Source organism: Apodemus sylvaticus, chromosome 14 (assembly GCF_947179515.1).
Source record: "Apodemus sylvaticus chromosome 14, mApoSyl1.1, whole genome shotgun sequence".
In the NCBI taxonomy this organism is placed as follows: domain Eukaryota; kingdom Metazoa; phylum Chordata; class Mammalia; order Rodentia; family Muridae; genus Apodemus; species Apodemus sylvaticus.
In genome coordinates, this window is record NC_067485.1 from 62,756,390 (window position 1) to 62,777,422 (window position 21,033).

Here is a 21,033-nt window from a genome sequence, read left to right on the forward strand (position 1 = left end):
ATGATTTTACGTTTCTTTCCATGAATTATTTATTTCTTCACCCCACATCTGATTGCAGCCCCTCCTCCCCTCACACAGCCCCTCTCCCTGCCCCCATGGTTTTACATTTTGTTTTAATTAAATGTGTCTTTTGACATTCGTGTGTGTGTGTGTGTGTGTGTGTGTGTGTGTGTGTGTGGTGTTCCTCCTCCACACCTCCTTCCCTCCTATTCCTCTCCTGATCCTATTTCAGATCTCTGTACTGTCTGGTTTAACTGTTTGGTACAGTTGGAACGTCCTGTCCGATCCTGCTGTCAATACATTGTAGTATTTGGATGAGTAGTTGGGAAGAAAATTTGAGCCCACACAAATGTGTAATCGGAAAGGAGAGATGTGCAGTTTGGGGGGTGATTGTAGATATTCTGTAGTAACACAACAAGACATAATGTCAGTAATATCTTAGTTACCCCGAGGAATTTATACTCTGCTTGTTAATATCTATTGTCTGTTGCATGCGCTGGTCCAAGTGTGTGATTTTATAGTCACACCTATTTCTCTGGAGACAGTATTTCCTGAATTAACACAGTTTTTCCCAATGCTGACTTATTGAATTACAAAGTTATCAAAAGTCATGTGAATACTACTGGTCACATCGAAAGCCTTCCATGTATGGGAACCTGAGAGCACATAGAGTTTTTCAAAAGTCTGATTTTCATTTGATAGCCCATTATCACTGACCTAAAGTCCTGTCAGCCGTGTTGGGAAAGGACAGAGCCCAGCTCCTCCAGGGCACAGAGCTCTGCCGTTTCATTCTCTGTCAGGAAGTGTCAGCTTCTCGGGTCTAGACAAATACAGTTCATTAGTCATTTTTTTTTCAAATTTAAATTGTTTTATGGAAGAGAAGGTGTCTGTTTGGGCCATAACTGTACCTGTCAGGAGAATGGTTCTGAGCAGCACTCATTGCAAAGCAGATGTGCCCTCTGCATGCCTCTGTTCAGAACGCTGAAGATGTGTGCTTCAGAGTCAAGGTCCTTCCTCGCTTCATTGGGGACTTTCATGCAGATGCTAGGGATTTGGGATTATCTCAATGACAGATATTCTTAACTGCGTCATAGGACAAAGTCTACTATTGTGTTTGTAGTGTCTCCTTGTGAATATCAAGAGGGCAGAGGCAACCAATGTCTCAGTATTACACAGTTTTGTCAAATGTGGTTGTTAGACATCAGTAACCACAACAATCAAAAGGCTGAGGGTAGCAGGATCCCAAGTTCAAGGCCAGCCTAAGCTATGAGTTTCAAGCCAGATATTTTCAATGCAGATGAGGTCCTGTCTCAAAACCACCCAAACAGACAAGCAACAGTTCTGACTTGCAGGCCTCTGAGAGTGCCTCAGGATTCTGAGCCACACTTTGAGAGATGCTAAAGGAAAGGAAACATGCAGCCTTTGTGTCTGCTCTCTAAATCCCAGACAGGCTGCACTTCCTGCATAGGCCTCACCTGGCCTACATCAAGCCATTTGTCCTCACAAATCAAGCCATTTTATCGCCTTGGAATAAAATGCCTCTGGGGGGTTCCAGATACACCCAGTTCTCTCATTTGGCACCCGCTCTTTCCTGACATCTAGAGCTATATTGCTCCACTGGGAATTTTGGGGTTCTAGGTGGTGCTCTGACTGTCCCATACCAGAAAGCCAGTGTGGCCTCAGTAGCCTCATGAAGTTAGCAACTGTGTGCAAGTTTCCTGGCCTGTTATGGCAGGAATAGTTTTATCTGCACTTGGAGGACACATTAAATAAGATGCATACATAGATCCTGCAGCACAAGGCACGGCATAGAGGAACTGGGGGTCTGAGCGCCCTACCTGATGTCCATCCCATTGGAATGCCTAGGACACCTTCAAGTAAGCCTGCCTAGATGCAAGCTACACTTGTAGACTGGCCACCATGCTGAGAATTGCTTAGCATCCTCCAGTGTTACCGCTCCCTTTCCCTTATAGAACAACACAGTGTCCTGCCGGAGACCTCGGATGCATGGAAACCATGCATTGTTCATGATTCCCACTCAAGGCCTTAACTACTTAAGTTTTTATTTTAATTTCTTTTACTGTGCATGAATTCAGTTCTAAAGACACCCCCTCCCACACACATACACAGACATGCACACACACTCACACACCACACGTAGGGACCTGGGAGATGGCTCGATTAGGAAAGGGCTGGAGGGGCTGCATTATAAGCCATGCATGGTAGCACTTGCTTGTAAACCTAGCGCTGGGGAGGGGGGGACAGGAAGGTCCCCGGGGCTCCCTGGCAGGTCAGCCTAGCTTGATCTGCAAACCCTAGTTGCCATTACAAAGTAAAATAAAATAAAAGGTAGATGGCCCAACAACAGGGTTATCCTCTAGCCCCAGATGCAGTGTATACTTACATACTCACACATACACTGTACACACACACACACACACACAGGTTACAAAAGTATGAATTGTTTCCTCCTCTGCCCAATACTCTAGGCAATGCTCAAGAATTAAACACCTTCTCTCAGAGAGGGGGCATGGTTATAAGGCAGTGTACTGAGGAAAGAGAGATATTTGTAACCCATATTCAGGAACCCTAAGTACACAGTGTCTTCCTGTGACATAGTCTTACTGTGATTAAAAAATATACCCTGAGTGGGATGTGATGGCGCACGCCTGTAATCCCAGCACTTGGGAGGCAGAGGCAGGCGGATTTCTGAGTTTGAGGCCAGCCTGGTCTACAGAGTAAGTTACAGGACAGACAGCACTACACAAAGAAACCCTGTCTAGAATAAAGAAAGAAAGAAAGAAACCCTGACAAAAGCAACTTAAGGCATTGGTTTGCAATTCCAGATAACGCACAGGCCTTCATTGTGGGGACGCCAAGGTGACAGGCGCCTGAAGTTACTAAACACATGACATCCACAGTCTAGAACAGATGATAATGAATTCATGCACACATGCATACTTCTGATCAACATGCTATATTACACTTTTATACAATCCAGGATCCTCCGCCTTAAGAATAGGGTCACTCACAGTAGGAAGGTCCCCCGCCTTTAACGTAGTCAAGATAATCTCCTGCAGAGACGCTCACAGGCCAGGGTGATCCAGGCAGTCCCTCATGAAGACTTTTTTCCCAGGAGCATCTAGATCACAGTAAATTGACAGTAAAGAATGGCCACCATTGGTACACAGTGGACCTGATCAGGTGGCGGCAGAGCACACCTTTAACCCCAGCTGTGCTGGAATGGACCCTCGTTTGGCAACTCCACCTGGTGCTTCTCTGACTTGCTCCCCAAGAAACTTTGCTATCCCTGGGCACCAGGGCCTGGATACCCTCCAGTCCTGCATGCCAAGTGCCAGAGAGTAGCTAACTGGCACTGGGGTGTCTCAGGCTTGTTCCTGTGCCCGCTCCCCAATTCGGGACCTCCCCTCTTGCCGGTTTCTGCATCTGTAGAGAGTGCGTGCGTGCATGCGTGCATGTCAGTGGAGAGGTAGTTATGGGAAGATTTTTTTTCCACTCCTTATCTAACCTAGATAAGGTTGCTGCTCTGTTCAAATCAAGTATGGGTTCCTGTCGTGATTTGCCACTTTAATAATCCAGGATGAGAGTTGTGTGTTTGAGCGCTGGCCAAGTTAACAAAACACTCCACCGCAGCAGTTCAGGCATCCGGTGGTGGGGCAAGACAAGTCAGAAATCTATGATCTTTCTCCAGGCACTGGTCAGCAAACACAGACTGCTGTAGGTGAGCCACAGATTGCTAAATTTGAGTGCTTAGAAACCTAAAGTACGACTCAACTTGTCTTTGTGCTCCTTAGCTTTTTTTTTATGAACTGAAATCCTCTGCAGAAAAAAGGAAAGTTTCTGTGCTTCAGCACTGCCTCCGAGGCTCCCTGGGGATTTCAGAGGTGACGTGCCACCTCCCATCAGTCATGTTGGCCAGCACATCTCTGAGGCTGCTTTTGAAAACCTGTGCAGTAGACTAGGTGCTGTGGAGATCAAGGGCTGTGTTTTCTTCCACTTTGTACCCCAGTCAGTGCGCCGCGTAGAGCCTAGAACAAAAGAGGTGTAACAAAGTGTGTGGCTTTGAAGGAATCTCCAAAGTAAGGGAGTCAGACAGTGCTCACTGGGGATGTGCTCAGAGCTCAGTGGAGCTGTCCTTCCGTAGCTCACCCTGGGGAGAAGACAGCGTGTGGCACAGAGAAGGCTGTCAGAGGCGGGATGGTCCACATCTGGAGCCTGCATCTGGGGAAAGGGCATCCAATGCCCTCTGTGGCCACAGCCATCTGATAGCCCACCTCCCTTTTGAAGATAGTGAAACCTTTCACGTTTTGATCAATGCGTAGCAAGTTTATTCCTCAAGTGATGGCAGGTTTTCTGACTTCCAAGAGGGTGGGTAAGACCAAGAGAATGACAGGTCAGGCAACAGTGACAGGGACTTGGTTGGAGAAGAGTGGGCAGTAGACAGGGACGCCTGCTGGGGAAGCCACGGACCAGATGAGGGCTGTTGGATAAGGGGAGCATGCCGAGGCTGGACCTAGGGTGGGGCTAGCTTGCTTTCTTCTCATTCTGCCCAGAGCCACTTCCGTACTGTACACAGGAAACCAGACATCCCACGCAAGTCCACTCTTAACGCTTTCTTTGTGTTTCAGGGCTCGACAGTGGCTAGAGAAGCTAGTGACAAAGAAAAGGTAAGTGTGATGGTGTCCCTCGCTGTCCCAGTCCCAGTAAAAGGTAAGTGTGACAGTGCCCCTCGCTGTCCCGTCCCAGTGTCTTTGTCCGTTCTTCTCATTCTCCACCGAGGTGGCACTTCCCATTGCCTTGTGGCTGCCACCAGCACAGGCAGCAGTCTCTGCATCCTGGGGATGCATGCCTCTGTCCCCTTCCTCAGTGGCTACGGATGTGACAGTTACTGGTTGACAGAAATGGGTCACATGCAACCTGCTCTGCACAGACTGTAAACTTAGCTGAAGTGGAACTCCAACTCAGAGTGTGAGCCCTGGGTCTTAAAGAACTGGGGTCCCAAGCCCTCTTTACGCCAGTTAGACACGTGACCCTGACTGTTCTTTGCCTCTCCTCTTTGTCCGTTTTATTGACCATTACATACTGACTTGGGTGAGCATTAATTTTTTTCAATATACAGTGGTAAGATGAGATTAGGGTTGGTTTTGCTTTTTAAAACGGGGGATGAAAGACTGCATCTTTTTATCTCCTGACTGAATCAAGTAATACTTAAATCTCATTGGTTTCTTTTAACAGAATTATAGACTTGAAGGGTCAGGCTGTTGGGAGTCTTATCAAGAGGACTTTCAGTCTTAAAAGTTTCAGTATGCAGTATTTCAGTATTGGTAAATAAGAAGTAAGATCCCGGCTGATGTAGGATCAGTGAAACAGAAAGAGAAAATGGGTTTGCTGTTAGTGAAACAGTCCAAGTAACAGCTATAAACTGCGCATGTGAGTTTGTGCTCTGTAAAATACATTGGATGTTGACAGGAAGCAATTCCTCATTAACAACTAAGTTTAGAGTTGGGATTTTCTGAAGTTTTTTGGACAGATCTAGGTTTTAAGTCATCTAATTAGCTCAGATTGGCAGATGGAGACATAAAAAATTGGAAGAGAGGTAGAAAGTTCGGATTACGCAGTTACATGCTGGAAAGACTTTTGGACCAACAGGTCAGAGCAGGTGAGCAAAGAGACACTGGTGGGGCCTCTATTTAGTAAAAGACTGGAAATAAGAGTTGGACTGTTAAATAAAAAAAAAAAAAAAACCAACAACCCCGCCATTCTAGGTGAGATAAGGAAAACGTGGTTTCATATGTGTGACTTCTTTCAAAATTAAAATACTGTTTTCTATGTGTAGATCTAAACTAGCCCATATTGACACATTGTGAAAGGTTGCCTGGGCTCTTGAATATTTCCCACATAACAGAAGGGTATTTTCTCTGCTGTCCCATTTAAAGCTAGACTGAAGAACTTTTTAAATTTTTTATTAGGTTCTTTTAGAATGTCATTTTGTTTCAGTTTGAATTTTATGAGTTTGTACATGTCCTCTGCTATGTTCATTCAGAAGTAAGTGTGTGTGTGTGTGTGTGTGTGTGTGTGTGTGTGTGTTCATAATTACTGTCCCAGCAGCTTCAAGGACTGAAATAATGGATCACTCAGCCGCATCCAGCAGGAATAATGCTCTTCAGTAGATAGTGGTATTATAGTGTGAGGAACTCGGCAGTCTGACAGGGAGCCCTCACATGCTTATGTGGCTGAGGAACCTAAGCTACTCCGGCTAGAAGGGATCAGGCAAGAAAACATTCCCTGGAGGAGGTGATTTGGGCAAAGGAAGATCCAGAGGAAGAGTTCAAGTTCTGCAGAGGCCCCTGGACACTTAGTAGGTTTGCCAGGGGACATAACAAGCTTCAGGGAGAGTATAGGCCAGACGCCAGCCCAGTGCGGTAGCCCCAAGGCAGGGCAGGGCAGGGCTGGGCTGGTGACATGGCTACAGAGGTTTGGTGGCAGGAAAAAAAATAGAGCCAATTCATTTATTCAGATCAAATGTGGGAGGTGATCAGGACAGGGAGTGTCTCAACGGAGGCTGTGAAAGACAGCTCGCCAGGCTTCAGGTCTGAGCAGAGGAACTTTGCACTCCCTGAAACACAGCAGCAGGCAGACCACAGCAGGAATGCAACCAGCACAGAGATGCCCCCAGGCATGTGAGGCTGACCAGGGATCCTGGCGGGAGAAACACAGTCAGGGGTGCAGTGGATCACCCAAGGAAAGTGTGGTAGGTGGAGAAGAAGCGTGTGTGTCTCCAGGGAAGAGAGACCTGCCCCCACCTGCCACAGCCAGATGGGCAAGGGTCTCCATCCTTCCTCTAGTATCTGTGGGCATCGGTGGGAAGCAGGCATCCTGCCAGGCTGGAGAAGGTATACCCTGAGAGAAGATGGGTAGGAGCAGAAGCCAGATGGCAGTGGTGAAGTGTGGAAGCCAGCAGGAAATAAATGGTGGCTGTCCCTCAGGTCTTCACTGTGCACAATTGTGTGTTTTTGCATGTCATCCAGGCTCCCTGGAAGATGCTAAGAACCAGCAACAATGACTCTTAACTTCCAGGTTGCTGGATGACCATTTCTTTCAAGAGCAAAAACTCGAGCAAAGTATTTTAACTTTTATACACATGAGGAGTTTCTAAAGGTTGTACATTATTGACGCGCTTAATATTATCGAGAGAAAATATATAATTATTTAAAGGGCCACACATATACTCCAGAATCCTAGCCACAGAGTGGCCCAGGAAAGAACACGTGGACAAGGTAACACTCGTACTCCGTGACAGTTGCTAGGTTTCTTCACCACCAACACCCGGCTTCAGTCACCAAGACCCTAGAGACCATGCCATGCATTGGCTTTGATATCTTCAGGTTCGATCTACAAGGGCTGTTCCAGCAATAATCAAACCCAAGAAAAACATTTGTAACTAATGCTCAATGGAAAGCAGGCATATGTGAGGGGAAGCCACTGGCCTCTGACGTTTTATAACTGTGATGCTTCCTTAGATAAAGCACTCACGTGCCTTAGGACCACGTGCTTTCTAGAAGCCAGCAGCCACCACCGCCACAGTTTGCTGCCCTCCTCCCGAAAGTTCTTTAGCTCCTTTACTACTGTCAGTACAAATAATCAGAAGGGAGAATTTGGCTAAGCAGAGGTCCCTTGCCTCCAGCCCCTGCTAGGACATCCTCTTACCTCTGGTGGGTGTAAATGGACAGCACTCCTCCCGGTATTCCTCCTGGTGGTGCTTTTAGGGAATGGGCAGGACTTGGGAGTGTGGGAGGTCAGAGCCCAATTGTACCCAGAGCTGGGAGAAGCTGCTGTCCCTGAGCACCCTCACAGGCTGTCAGCAAGTTCCACTGTCTTCCTCCTCCACCCCTCCGCAAGGGCCAGCCTCCCTCCCCAGCCATGCCACCTGAAAGGAGCCAGAGGGCCTAGTCAGCAGGGCCCAGAGCTGTCTGACTGCACCCCTTAACATCTCCCCCTAAACCTAGGTTCTAGTTGGTGGCACAACAGAAACCTTCCCTGGCCCTAGGATGTATTTCTATCTAATGTCAGTGTGTTAGGAACCAGGAAACTGTCAGGCTGAGCATGCATTCGGTCATACCCTCTTTATATTAAAAATAATGCCATGATTATTTCCCGGATCAGTAGAGTTGTTGCTAAAGTAGAAACTTAAGAGTTCTTTGGAAAGTCGGCTGTGTTAGATGTTTTGCTGGGACAAACATGTAAAGGAGTGTTTTCCTAAAGTAGACACAGGTAATACACTAAGACAGACTCAGGAAGGAACATTTCGTTAAAGCAGACACAAGAGAAAGGATGTTCTGCTAAAGCAAGCACGTGAAGGACATGTGATGAAGGATTCTTTGCTAACTACACACCTGTATACCTGTATTGGTCCGCCATACTTTGCGTAGTTGAGCTGCATTTGTCAGGACTCCATAGAGAGAAACGCCAAAAGCCTTCTGGTGGTATGTCGCAGTGTCTTGCAGCATAAGGCGGACCAGTACATGCGTGGCGTCGTTGGCAAAGAATCCATCATCACCTGCTTGCTTTAGCAGAACATCCTTTCACCTGTGTCTGAGTCAGCCAGACATTTCTTCACAAGTCTGCCTTTGCCTTTTGTACTTGTGTTGACTTCAGGAAAACACTCTTTCGTGTGTTTCCCCAACAAAAAAACATCCAACACAACTGACTTTCCATAGAACCCTTAAGTTTCCATTTCAGTTTCACACATGGGTTTGATACCTTGTCCAGTTAGGAAGTCACAGTCAGAGAGTGAGCCCTGGGGGCTTCTAACCTCTGTGATTGCCTGCCATCTCCAGTCTGGGATGCTGCTCTGTCTTCGGTGTTTCCTATTTCTCTTGTTTATTTATTTATTCATTCACTTTACATTCCAATATCAGCCCCCCTTTCCCTCCCCCTTACAAAGCTCCTCCCCCTCTAAGAAGGGAGGGCCCTGAATATCACCCCACCCTGGCACAAAGTACTGCAGGACTAGGCACATCCTTTCCCACTAAGGCAAGACATGGTGGACCGGTTAGGGGAATGGGATCTACAGGGGGGCAACGGATTCAGGGACAGCCCATGTCTCCTTTTCTTAAAGGACCTATAAAATTTCATGTTAATCCTGGAAGCCAGGATGAGAAAAATCAGCTGTATTAACCAGGGAAAGCTAAATATGGTACTAAAGCAGTCCACCCAGGGTCTTGGCTTTCCCCCCCCCCCCTTTTTTTTTTTTAAGTAATCAAGGAAATGATTTGGTTTCAAATTATTTTAGTGAAACAACCATTTATATTTCCCCCACCTGAGGAGTCTGAGCATGTTTCACGCATGGTTTCAGGTGTGTGATTTGGGCCACTGACTACATAATGTTTGGCCCCGTGACTCCTGCAGTGCAAGCACTACCTTGCTCAACTCTGTTGCTCTGGGAAGGGCAGAGCCTTCTCTACTGTGTTGGAGGTTTAGGGGTCCCCAAAGGTCAGAGGTTCCACAAAGCTGCCTCATTCATCCATGAATGTTTCAGATTCTCACTGGGAAGGTGAGGAGAAAGCACCACAAAGGCAGTGGAAACTGAGAGTTACCCAGGACAGTATGACTGCTGGAGAGGTGGGTTGGGGTGGCTCCGCCATCTGGGAGTTTGCTAATAATCCGGAAATACTCAATCACAATCAGTTAGCGAAGTGTGCTGCCAGAGTTGAACTCTGACCTTTTCCCTTTTTTTTTCTAGTTGTTGATTTTTTTCCTTTCATGATCAATTAATTGTTTTGACTCTTCTTTAAAAGCATAGCGTGTGTGTGTGTGTGTGTGTGTGTGTGTGTGTGTGTGTGTGTTCATGAATATAACCATAAACACCTTCAGAATAGTCCCTGGTGCCTGCGGCTGAAATACTCGGGGAAGGCTGAAAATGCTTTGTTTCTTCTCTTTTCGCCTCTGAGAGGAAAGCTAGTAACTGTCGCTGTCATTGCTGTGCGTGGTCGCCCTGCTTTGCAGAACCTCCTTCCCCCGAGACTCTCCACTGGCGTGGTTAATTAGTGATCTCAGCTCTTACCGTTCTCCAGTCTTCTTTCAGCAGGACTCATTATTTAATTTCCTGTACTTTTAACTTGTTGATGACAAGTTTTGAAAACTGTCATTTTCAATGTTCAGAGACAGAGGTGCAGACAAGTCCCATTCCCTTGGATTTCATCTTGACACATAATTAGCGTGGTTCCATTAGCATAATAATGGAGATGGAACTGGAGGAGATAGGGCCCTAGATTCTAACAATAATGGAATTAACTTTTACGGCAACAAGTACCAGAACATGTATGTACAGATGTCTAGATTTTTTTTTTTTATGGGAGTCCTTCCAAAAAAAACATTGTCAGATCCTGACAGCTGTGATGGCTTGTTTTATTCCTTAATTCTTTGCTTTTTAGTGGAAGGGCATCTTCCATTCATGGCTCCAGCAGTTTCGCCCCCTCTAAATGAGACAGAGAAATGTGAATCTCCCCGGTGGTCGATCTTTTCACAGCTGCGGTCCAATTCCAGTGTGACATCAAATTACTAATTATAGCTGAGCGGACCGCCTTTTACAAACCAACAGCCTTAGCATGCTGCCAGCTAGCCAGCCCCACAGCAGGGGCTCTGGGGGAGTAAAAGAAAATGTAACTGGACTCACTCCATCTCCAGGGGATTTGACCTGACTCTTTAAAAAGCCAGTGTGCTTGAGAGAGGGAACCCCAGGGATTTCCACACATATGCATTTTGTACATCGCTCTTCACAGTTCGCCAAACGCAGGTCTGATTTCCTCGGGTAAAGTGAAGCCGGTGTGAAAGAAGTAGGAGGGTCAGAAGACTGCTTTGAACACGTCACCTCTTCCCTGGGCCCCACTGGCAGGGAAAGCAGCAGCCCTGCAATCGGCATTTACAGAGCTATATTGGCAATAATCATTGTTGACACTTTGATAACCCGCTACAAAAAGCCTCCTTGTTGATTCTTACGCATCATAAATTGCCCCGGCAATTAAGAGGCTGTCACAGGCTCTGACATTTTACCTATTACTGACTGAAGGTTCGATAGCATTGATCATGTATACCCTCCCCCCCTAAAACTCCTTTCCCAAACCCCTTTTCAGCATTTCTTCTAAGGTCTTTAAATGGTCCCTCGGTATACTTAATCCCTATCCCTGTCTGGTCGCTGCAGTTATAGGCAAGATAGGATGGGTGCCCGATCCATGAGCAAGGTACAGAAACTCATAGTGTGCGCTTTGGGAAACCTCACCTCAGGGGATGCAGTGGGGGACTTCCAGCTCCCTAGGCAGCTGATGCTTTAGACTTATTTCTGTATCTTCCCTCTTTTCCCCAGATGGAAGGGAAATGGTTTCCTTCTTCAGTGGCCCGAGGAACATCCAAAGGGCAGGGCATGGTTTCCCGCCTGAGCAGAAGTAGAGGGTGTTTTTCTCCTGTAATCCTGGCAGTCACACTTAAGGCTCACGTATGAAAAGCAGGCACTGTATCTATCACTGAGCCCCTTCCCCTGCCCAGATCTTAGAAAGACAGCAGTAGGAACGTCAGCCCCGTGGACCAGAGATGGTTTGTAAAAGGGAGTTTGGGACCAAAGACATCAGAGTTTGGGATCTCAGTCCATCTTTGAGACCAGACAGGGAGATCCCAGTGATGGAATTGGGACAGGTCAGATTTAAAAAAAGAAAGGAAGGGGGTAGGAAGAGAAGATTTGATTGGATCATTGGTTCATCTGTTTCAGGGTTTTGTAAAAAATCTCTGGTCTTAAATCAAGCCTTTCTGGACCCTCTCAAAAATTCTGATTAATAGTAGACCACATTTAGAGTCCTGCACTTAACATTCACCAAAATTACACTCATTCTATATTCATTTAATATCAGCTGATATTATGGATAGATATTATATCAGCACGTCTCAGTAAGCTCTCGGGAGACTGTGAGGAAAGCCTGAGGTATTCTGGGAAGTAGAGCTGCTTTGCTTGTGTTGCGTGTGATGCTGACAATGGAATCCAGGAGTCCCGTGCATGCTGGGAAAGTTCTGTGCAGATGACCTGGATCCCTTGGTCACAAGCAGGGGCTTCACTTGTGAGTTTTCCGGACTGCTAAGCCTGGCATATGAAAAACAGAGGATTCTTGTGAACATCTTCTAGATGTGACACTTACATTGGCATTGAAGTCGCCCAGCCTTTGCATGTGTGCTGTGCAAAGGCAGAGGTGCCGTGGGTCCCCTTGCTCCCACTGGGCGGAAGTCAGCTGAGCAGCATAAGCACACGCAGGTGCAGTGAGCGGGAAGTATCTGAAGCCGGCGACGCCTGCGCAGTTGCTTCTAGCTAAAGTTAGGGTAAAGAAAAGATGGTTAACACGTAGTACGTGGCTTACATTTAAGCCAGCCTATGTGCAATTCTTAGACTGGCAGGTGAAGATCTCAGCTGTGTTCATGTTAAACCAGAATCAGGGACTTGAGAAACTTCCATGGTCCTGTTTGCTAGATCTTGGAGACTATTTAACTGCCACATCATTGCTTATGGAGGAAGACCGAATCATTACCTTTTATATGGCTACTTAATATCCATTAAAATGTGAAAATATTTTAAGTAGTATTTTGTACATGTTTGCTTAAGATTCTTAGAGAAAGAGTGCATAGCTACACTGTAACAGTTCTTAGTAGCAACATGACAGGTAAGCTTACCCAGTTCTGTGCTTTTAATTTAAGCCCAATTTCACGGGTGCATTGAGATATATTTTCTTTCCATGTCTTCCATATAAACAGAGATACCAAAATAAAATGTATGGAACAGCCACAGCCAGATGTACACGCTCCTTGTTTTCGCTGTGGAAGTTGGAAGTTAGTAAGGATCTACTAGGCCGTTTCCCAAGCTCGGTACTTAGTCGACATTCCCTTCTGTGGTGGGGAAGGTCATTACATGCTATCCTGTGGGAAAGCACCTGTTGTCACTGCCTCTTCCCTGTGAACCTCACCCACATTGATACTTTTTCATGTATCAAATTTGTGGCTTAGCTGTTTGGGGAAGCGGAACGGATTTTATTATAAAGCCCTAGCATCTCTTGTTACCCAAAATTGATACCATACATGTGATGTTATTCCATCAGACTGCTTTTATTCCCCCCTCCCACCCCCCCAGCGCAAGGATTACCTACATTCTTTCCCTTACAGGGACAGTTCTGGGGCATTTTCTACTCTGTGGACTGATTTTTCTATGACAAGCACAGAATTCTGTTCGTCTTCACAAGTTTACTTTCATTTAGGTGAGCTTGTAATAGCAAGCAAATCAAGAACAGACGCAGTCCCTGGCATGAGACTGCAGTGACTACATGCCTTTTACGTTGTGTGTTGGGCTTGAAGGGTCACAGGAACAGCTATCAAAGACAGCCCAAGTAGCATCTTTGACATTGAGGCTTATGGTGGAAGAAAAATTAACTAGGTCACTAAATGAGCACGTGGAACAAAAATCCATTTCATTCTAAAATACAAGTCCTTTAATCTCATTGTACAGTGATACATAGAATCCTCTGCATTGAAACCTTCTGGTACCAAATCTTGTTTGCATTATACACTCAAGTGTGACTGGAGCATTTCATCTTCCTGGTAATGCTCGATGCAGAACAAAAGGACGGCTCCGTGTTGTGGGCTCTGTATTTTAATGTTAAGAAACATATATTTCTCACTTTGCTTTTGCTAATAGCCATTTATAATACAATTAGCTGGTTTGTATAAAATACAGAATAAAAATAAAACCCAGTGTTGTTTCTGTTTGAATTCTGTGTGTTTAGAGTTCTATTTGTGACTACAGACACAAATTTAATTTTTGTAGTATTTTTTAACCTGTCATCTGAAAGCTAACTTGATTTTTTTAATTGAGCACAAAATCCTATATAATTTCTGATCTTATAAGCCTTAAAATGGATTGTTTATTAAACTGTACAAATGACAATAGTTACACACACACACACACACACACACACACACGCATGTGCGTTAGAGATAACCCTTACTTGAAAAAAACAGCTTCCATTAAATCACTTTGGTAAAAAGCACTTTTTGTTATATTTTTTGGTTTTATATTCAGAGATTCTGTAAAAAGACATAGTAATTTGGTATTTTTAAGTATAAAAGAGGTAAGTAATATAAAACAAATTTTTGAGACCTTGCTTTTTACCTTGAGTCTACCCAGTTCCTGAGGAAAGCACGAGAAATGTCCTCAACCCTTTATCCGAGGTGTGTCCAGGTGTGACAGTCTCACACCCACCTTTATCTGCTGAGCTGTCCACACATGCTGTGGTCACTTCCACTGAACATTTTAAAGTCTCAAACCTCTGACTAAATCTCCCCAGAAAGGATCATTTATCTCCGTTCTTGAGACATAGAGAATAAGGATTAATTAGAAACTTGACCCTGAGCTGGATGTGGTCCAAGTCCCTGTCCCCCTTCATTTGTCTATCATCTGTGTCATCCCAACCTTGATCAATAGTGTTGAACAGTCTGTTCTCATGTCTGTTCCTTCCTCACTGTAGGAAAATACCGGCCTGCTGAGAGGGTTTAGTACCGTGCTTTAACTGAAGAAGCCCAAAGCCCTTGAGGTTTCGTAGCTCATAGCAATTTTAGTATCCCAGCAAATTCACTACCTCCTAAGAATCAATGTATAGCTCCCTTTCACCTCAGTTATATTTCCTAGCTATTAAGCATGGACTTTTGCTTTAGGTCAGCAAAATAGAAATCATTAAACCATCCACTCACCATGAAAACCCAAACTGTAGAAAAGCAACAGGGAAAAAGAAAATATAGCAAATTCCTGTCCTTGGCTGTATGTATAAAAAGCATTACATTTTATTCCATAGACTTAACATATATTACACAAGTTTAAATAATTTACTCCAAGAAGTTAGAGCCAAATTTTTAGTATATGGCCATATTCTAGTCTTGAGTTTTCAGGTTTTAACACAGGGTATATTAGTGAGGGATTTCGACTAGGGTAAGCTCTGCTGAAGATCTCAGGTTTTGTAGACACAGGAGACAGAGTTGAGGTTGACCAAGCAGCTTATAGATGTCAAGCCATTGAGGCAGGGAGTAAGAGGCCAGCCAGTGTCACCACAACTGCATCTGTCAATGTGTACCCTGTGCCACCATATGCTCTGCACAGTAGCACTTGCACACACTAACAGGTCCAGCCTCATAGAGGGCTACGTCATAAACCTGTGTGTAACATGTGACTAATGAAACTGAGAACTGGGGAAGTCTTAAACGCATGGTCTCTGTTACTGATAGCCTAAGGTAAAAGAGCCTATGCCTTTAAAACCTCAGGGAGGACGGAGGAGGGGGTGGAGAGAAAACAAACTGACCGGGTCCTTATGGGCAAGCATGTGTGTTGTCCTTCAGTCCACACACTAACCCTACTGCACAGCTATGATTATTTTCCCTTTACTTGGCCGAAGAAGTAGTTTGGGGCTGAACCAAGCAGCTGGCCCAAGTCACAGTCAGCTAGGTAACTCTTAATATGACACCTTTTAGAAAAAAAGATAGCTTTGCTCAAGATTTCTCAGTGACAGCTTTGCCCAAAGAAGCCGTACTTGAAAACATGTCAAGCATCTCGAGGTAACTTAGCTACACATGGCAAACACTGCTCTGTCATGACACGTATGACTTGTGGAATCCTCACAACCGCCCGCTACTTAGTAATCCTACTTAGAGATGAGAAGCCAAATCACTGAAAGAGTCGCAAGCTCAAAGATGCACAGCTGATAATTAATTGGACGAGCCGAGATGAACGGTAGCAGCCAGCCTGGGTCCAGTTATCTCTTAAACCACGCATTTTAATCTGTATCTCCTGGATGGCGGTGGAGGTGCAAAGTCAGCCTAGGGTCAGACATCAACCAGCAGATGAGTGAGAGGACTGATCGCTCACTGTCTGTCCAGATGCGGGATGCAGAGACAGGAGAGCTAGATGGTAGGGAGGTGTTCCCTCTGCTTAAGGCTTCAGGTGTGCTTATGAGTTTGCACATATCACAGCAATAGAGATGCTTTATCCTCTTGCCTTGCCTTGCCTACACTGACTAGCTCTGGATTTGGGTGTGTCCTAAGCACTATTCTAGGGAAAGCATCCGGGAGAGGAGCATTGGCCCACCATATTAGGCGAGAGCCCACAGCTGCCCTCCTAAGGACCTGCCTCTGCCTCTTGATCCTTTCGATGAGCCCTTAAGTTGTTTAGCCAATCTGGTTGCCCTTTTTTGAACTTGATCCAACCTAAATACATCCCTGGTGCCTGTGAAATTCATGAGCAACCTTAGTAACACAGCACAGGGTATCCAGAGTTTTATGAGATGTAGGTTTAGACTTTGGCCTGTCACATGAAGGAATTCTGCTGGGGTGAGCTTGAAATGGCATTCATCTTCATTAAGGTGTCTGGTGTCACAAACACAACCCCAGTGTGTACTTTACTGCTTAATGTGTGGTATATTATCTCAGTCATCAAATTGCTTGAATTCTTACACACACACACACACACACACCCCTCCTCAGTAATTTCTTACATATAGAAATGAGTTATATAATCCAAGTGGAGATATAATCCCAGACCCTGCAACCCCAAAACAAAAGGACACAAAAGCATTCAGCTGTCTCCCAGGACTCCCATTCCTGGCTTCGTGGGGAGGCCTGCCTGCTTCTTGGGGGCCCTAACCTTTTCTATCAGAACAGGGTATCTCTTCTTGCTGCTCTCGGAGTGTAGCTTGCTAAAACTTTAGGACTCGTGCTTCATTCACTTCAAAACTTGGTTTGGGGAGCTAGGATGGTGCCTCAGTGGTTAAAGTGCCACACACACTTGAGAAGCCGAGTTCAAACCCCTCGCACCTGTGGAAACGCAAGGCATGGTGGTGTGCTTCCGTAATCCCTGGGGTCAGGAGCACCTCCAAAGGCCCCCCACCCTACCCCCCCACAGTTTGCAATTCTAAGTCCAATACATGTGATATTACTATTATCAATGTGCCATCTTCTGAAGGAAGTTGTTCATGGTTTCTATTTTTAATACTACATCATTTTTAATGTGTATCTTGCTTTCTGAAACTGTTTTGAGAGACCCACTCCCATGCTCTTGGGTGTGTTCTACTTCTGAGTGCCTCTCTTTCTCAGAACCCTCTGCTTACGCATATTAAAATATCTTTACTAATACTCCCCTGCTAAAAAGCAGACCTTGACTCAGCATAAACATATAAAAACTCATCTCGCACTAAGGTATCGCGAGGATGTCTCCCATGTGCATGCGATCCCGCTTCCCAAATAAGATGAGCAGCTCCTTTACGTAGGGAGTTTACTGCTCGTGGTAGCATCTCTGTGTGTGTCAGCAATTCGGTGAACTGCCTATGGAACAGAACCTTTGAATCTCTGACACTTGCCAAACCTTCTTTATAAAGAAAATTACACTGGCAGCAATTTCAGTCACAAAATGATCAAAATGTTCTCAAAGTGAAGCAAAATAGCAAAGCTAATAATTTGGAAATGCATGACACATGTAAATATATGAATGTATATCATCGATGTATGTGTGCATACACATACACTCTTTATAGAATGAAACAGAAATGCATACCCTTCAGACATTTGAAGGGAAACTCAGTCGATACATCCAGTGTATTTTTTTAAGCTGGAAACAGTGTGAGGAGCCAAGAAGGGGGATATGTAGTTTCCGTGGATTTTTTTTTCCTTAGCAGAAAAAAGGACTATTGGGGGATCAGCATAAGGCCAAGGAGGGTAGTGTATTACATTGGATTTCTTGCAGATGAAAGAAATAAGCTATGGTTAGCAGAAAGGAATTGGGGTAAAGGAGGCGGTCTAACGTTGGGACTTTCTCAGAGTGCAGATTGCATGAAGGACGATCCACACTATCTTAACACCAAAGCCTGTGTTTTGTGTGCCGCAGCACAGGCTAACACCTTTCCCTCTGCTGTCACCTGCACTTTGAGTTTCTCAAACCCTCTTGCATTGGCGAACCGGAGGGCAGTTACTCGGCTGCTCATTCTCGTGGTTACTTGGGTAAAATTTCTCATCTGAATCCACTATGTGTTACAATATTATTTGTTTGGAGTTACCCAATGGCAACAAGGCTTTGAGGAACAACTGCCAAACTTTGGTGGGATGCTCTTCCCCGACTCAGCACACAGCTGATGGATGGGACTTTGTGAGACAAGATGTTCTGTGTAACCAAAGTTCTGTTTAGAACCAAGAGGGGCAGAGGATAGGTCGTATTGGATTACACAGTAGAGCGTTCCTCATAAAGTATTCCAGGGATACATGTTCAATACTGGGAAAGTTTCTTGTAAGAAAGTGAACCAAAGAACTCCGTCTGTTTCATTCCTCTGAAAACTGTCATGTGTCACAGATGGGGAGCATGCCTTACCCCAATTCCTACTGGGAATGCTTCCCGTGGTCCTGGCTCGATGGCTTACCCTTGTGGGTGGTATTAAGCCACCTTACGCTTCATTGCCCCGCCTAGGTGCACAGAACCAACATCAGTGTCCAGGTTGGAGAGAGCACGTGGCTTTTTAGGCTTCATCCAGGCTCCTTCTTCTTCTTCTCGTTTAGGCTAAAGAGCTGCCCACTTTAAAGGATAATGACTTCATCAATGAAGGACAGAAGATCTATATCGATGACAACAACAAAAAGATATTCCTGGAAAAACTGAAAAAGGATGTCGAGGTAAGAAAAACCATCCGGGAGGATCTGTCGAGTCCCACCACGCACTCACTGTATCACTGTTCACCTCAACGCCTTGAGCTTTTAGCGGTTTTTAAGCCATCTTTTCAAGTCTATAATGAAGATTAGAATGCATATATCCTCCATTGCCCACGGCCCACATATTATAAACAGGGCGACCTCATGTTACAGGATCTGGTTTTAAAGCACAGTGTGCCCCAGTCAGGATGACAAGAACCAGCAACCCATGCTGTCTTCTGTAGCATGTCTTCATTCTCGGATGCCATGCCTTTGCAACTGAAGAGGGCCCGCCCACTGCAGCCAGCGTGGAAAGGCAGGAGTGTTGGGTTTGCTTCAGCACCAGAGCATGTGAAACAGAAACCCGGTGACAGTGACAGGACAGAGAGGCCTTCTCTCTGACTCCCGCCCCTGCGTAGGTGCACACAGCCTCGCCGTGGTTCACTGATAGTACAGCCGTGGTATCCGTGAGAGCCAGCCTTGCCGTGTCAAGGGGTCAGCCTAGGAGCAGTTGGGGTTCATGGCCCTGGGTGAGGGTGGCCAACAGGTCCCAGCACTCTAGTGAATGTATAGCCTATTTTGTAAGAGGTTTGTTTTTTAGTACTGTTTTCTTTAACAATTAAAAAAAAAAAAAGGAAAGAAAGGGGGAAACAAAATAAAACCCTCTTCATATAAATTTGTTTAGTTTTCCTGTTGGGCTTTCTTACTTCAGTCTTTCTGAAGTAAACTCAGGGGGAAGTTATTGCTAAGTTACAAGACAGTACAATGAGGATTTTAATTTAGGCAATTACTCACCTGGCTTCTTTGCCTGTTACTTTTATGCAACCCCCCCCCCCTTTTTTTTTGCTCCTTTGAAATACTCTTTCCTGTGTAATAAGTTCTGCCTCTTGGAGAAAGGCTTTGTGGAAAAATTTTCTTTCTCATGTCATCAAACCGAAACAGTGAGCGTGGCTGGAGCCGGAGGACGCTTCCACCACCACGGCTTGTCCTCCTGGAGGCAGAACAGTGGCGGTGTCTGCGCCTTGGCCGGCTCACGGCTCTTTTCATTACATGGTACCGGCCCACCAGGCTTAGGCTGAATTATCGTTACGGCTTTTTAATTTTTTTTTTTATTTCATGTATGTCTGTGTGAGGGTGTCAGATCCTCTGGAGTTACACACAGGTGTGAACTGCCACTTGGGTGCCAGGAATTGAACCCAAGTCCCCTAGAAGAGCAGCCAGTGCTCTTAACCACTGAGCCGTCTCTCCAGCCCTATCTTTAGGTCTTTAATTATTTTCTATTATTTTAGCCTCCTTAGTGTGTGTGTGTGTGTGTGTGTGTGTGTGTGTGTGTGTGTGTAGATTACTTATTTACAAAGCATACAAGTGAGTAGTGAGTAGTTTGGGGTTTTTGTTTGTTTAAGGTGTTTTTCTCATGAGAGAAAACATTTTTCTCTCATCTTTTATCAATAAACAGTTCATTTTGCTTGACTGCCGGTGCTCATTATAAAAACGCATGTTAGTTAAGTATTTTCCTTTTTACTTGAGAATCAACTTGATCTGCCTGGTAACTCAGAATTGTAGCATAGAGGAAACACTCTCTTTTGGATTTTCACTTACTAATCAAGAAATTTTTGATCTTGAGAATAATATTGTTTTAGCAATTATGGTAAATAGCTCAGGGTGATTTGTGACCTGCCCCCCCCCCCAAAAAAATCTTGGTTGTTTTTTGTTTTCTTTCTGTTGACCGTCATCACTGAGTAGTAAGCATCCGGGAAGAATGGAGCCCTCAGAGCTCAGAGGTAGAGTTGGCTTCCGTGAGGATGCTCAGTGCCCGTGTCCTCTAGTAACTGACGGACAAATTAAATAGTCCCGCATTGGGCTCTTTCTTTTTTGTTGTTTTTGTTTTTGTTTTGTTTTTGTTTTTGTTTGGTTTATTCAAGACAAAGTTTCTCTGTGTAGCCCTGGCTGTCCTGGAACTCACTCTATACAGCAGGCTGGCCTCGATCTCAGAAATCCACCTGCCTCTGCCTCCCAAGTGCTGGGATTAAAGGTGTGCACCACCACTGCCTGGAAGGGTTCTCTCACACACACTGCTGCTGTGTGGAGGCGGAGGCAGAGCATACTGTCCGTTCACTTAGAGTTTTCCTCAGTGGCCGGTAACAGTGTCTTTGCCTTTGAAACCGTGCAGGAGCGTCATTAAATTTTTAAGCAGATAATTATGGTGAAGCAACCTGACATCTGATCTTGAAAATGAGACAAGCATTTAATCCAGTTTTCTTTATTCACGAG

At 45.2% G+C, this 21,033-nt stretch overlaps 1 protein-coding gene across 3 annotated transcripts in view; it reads left to right on the forward strand.

Moving 5' to 3' along the window:
- Positions 1-21,033, forward strand: part of Pip4k2a (phosphatidylinositol-5-phosphate 4-kinase type 2 alpha) — a 161,258-nt gene that overhangs the window by 131,297 nt on the left and 8,928 nt on the right. For all 3 annotated transcript variants that reach the window (XM_052156365.1, XM_052156366.1, XM_052156364.1), the window contains 2 exons: positions 4,650-4,688; positions 18,634-18,747. In XM_052156365.1, coding sequence (XP_052012325.1) covers positions 4,650-4,688; positions 18,634-18,747 — 153 coding nt within the window. The remainder of the gene's footprint in view (positions 1-4,649; positions 4,689-18,633; positions 18,748-21,033) is intronic.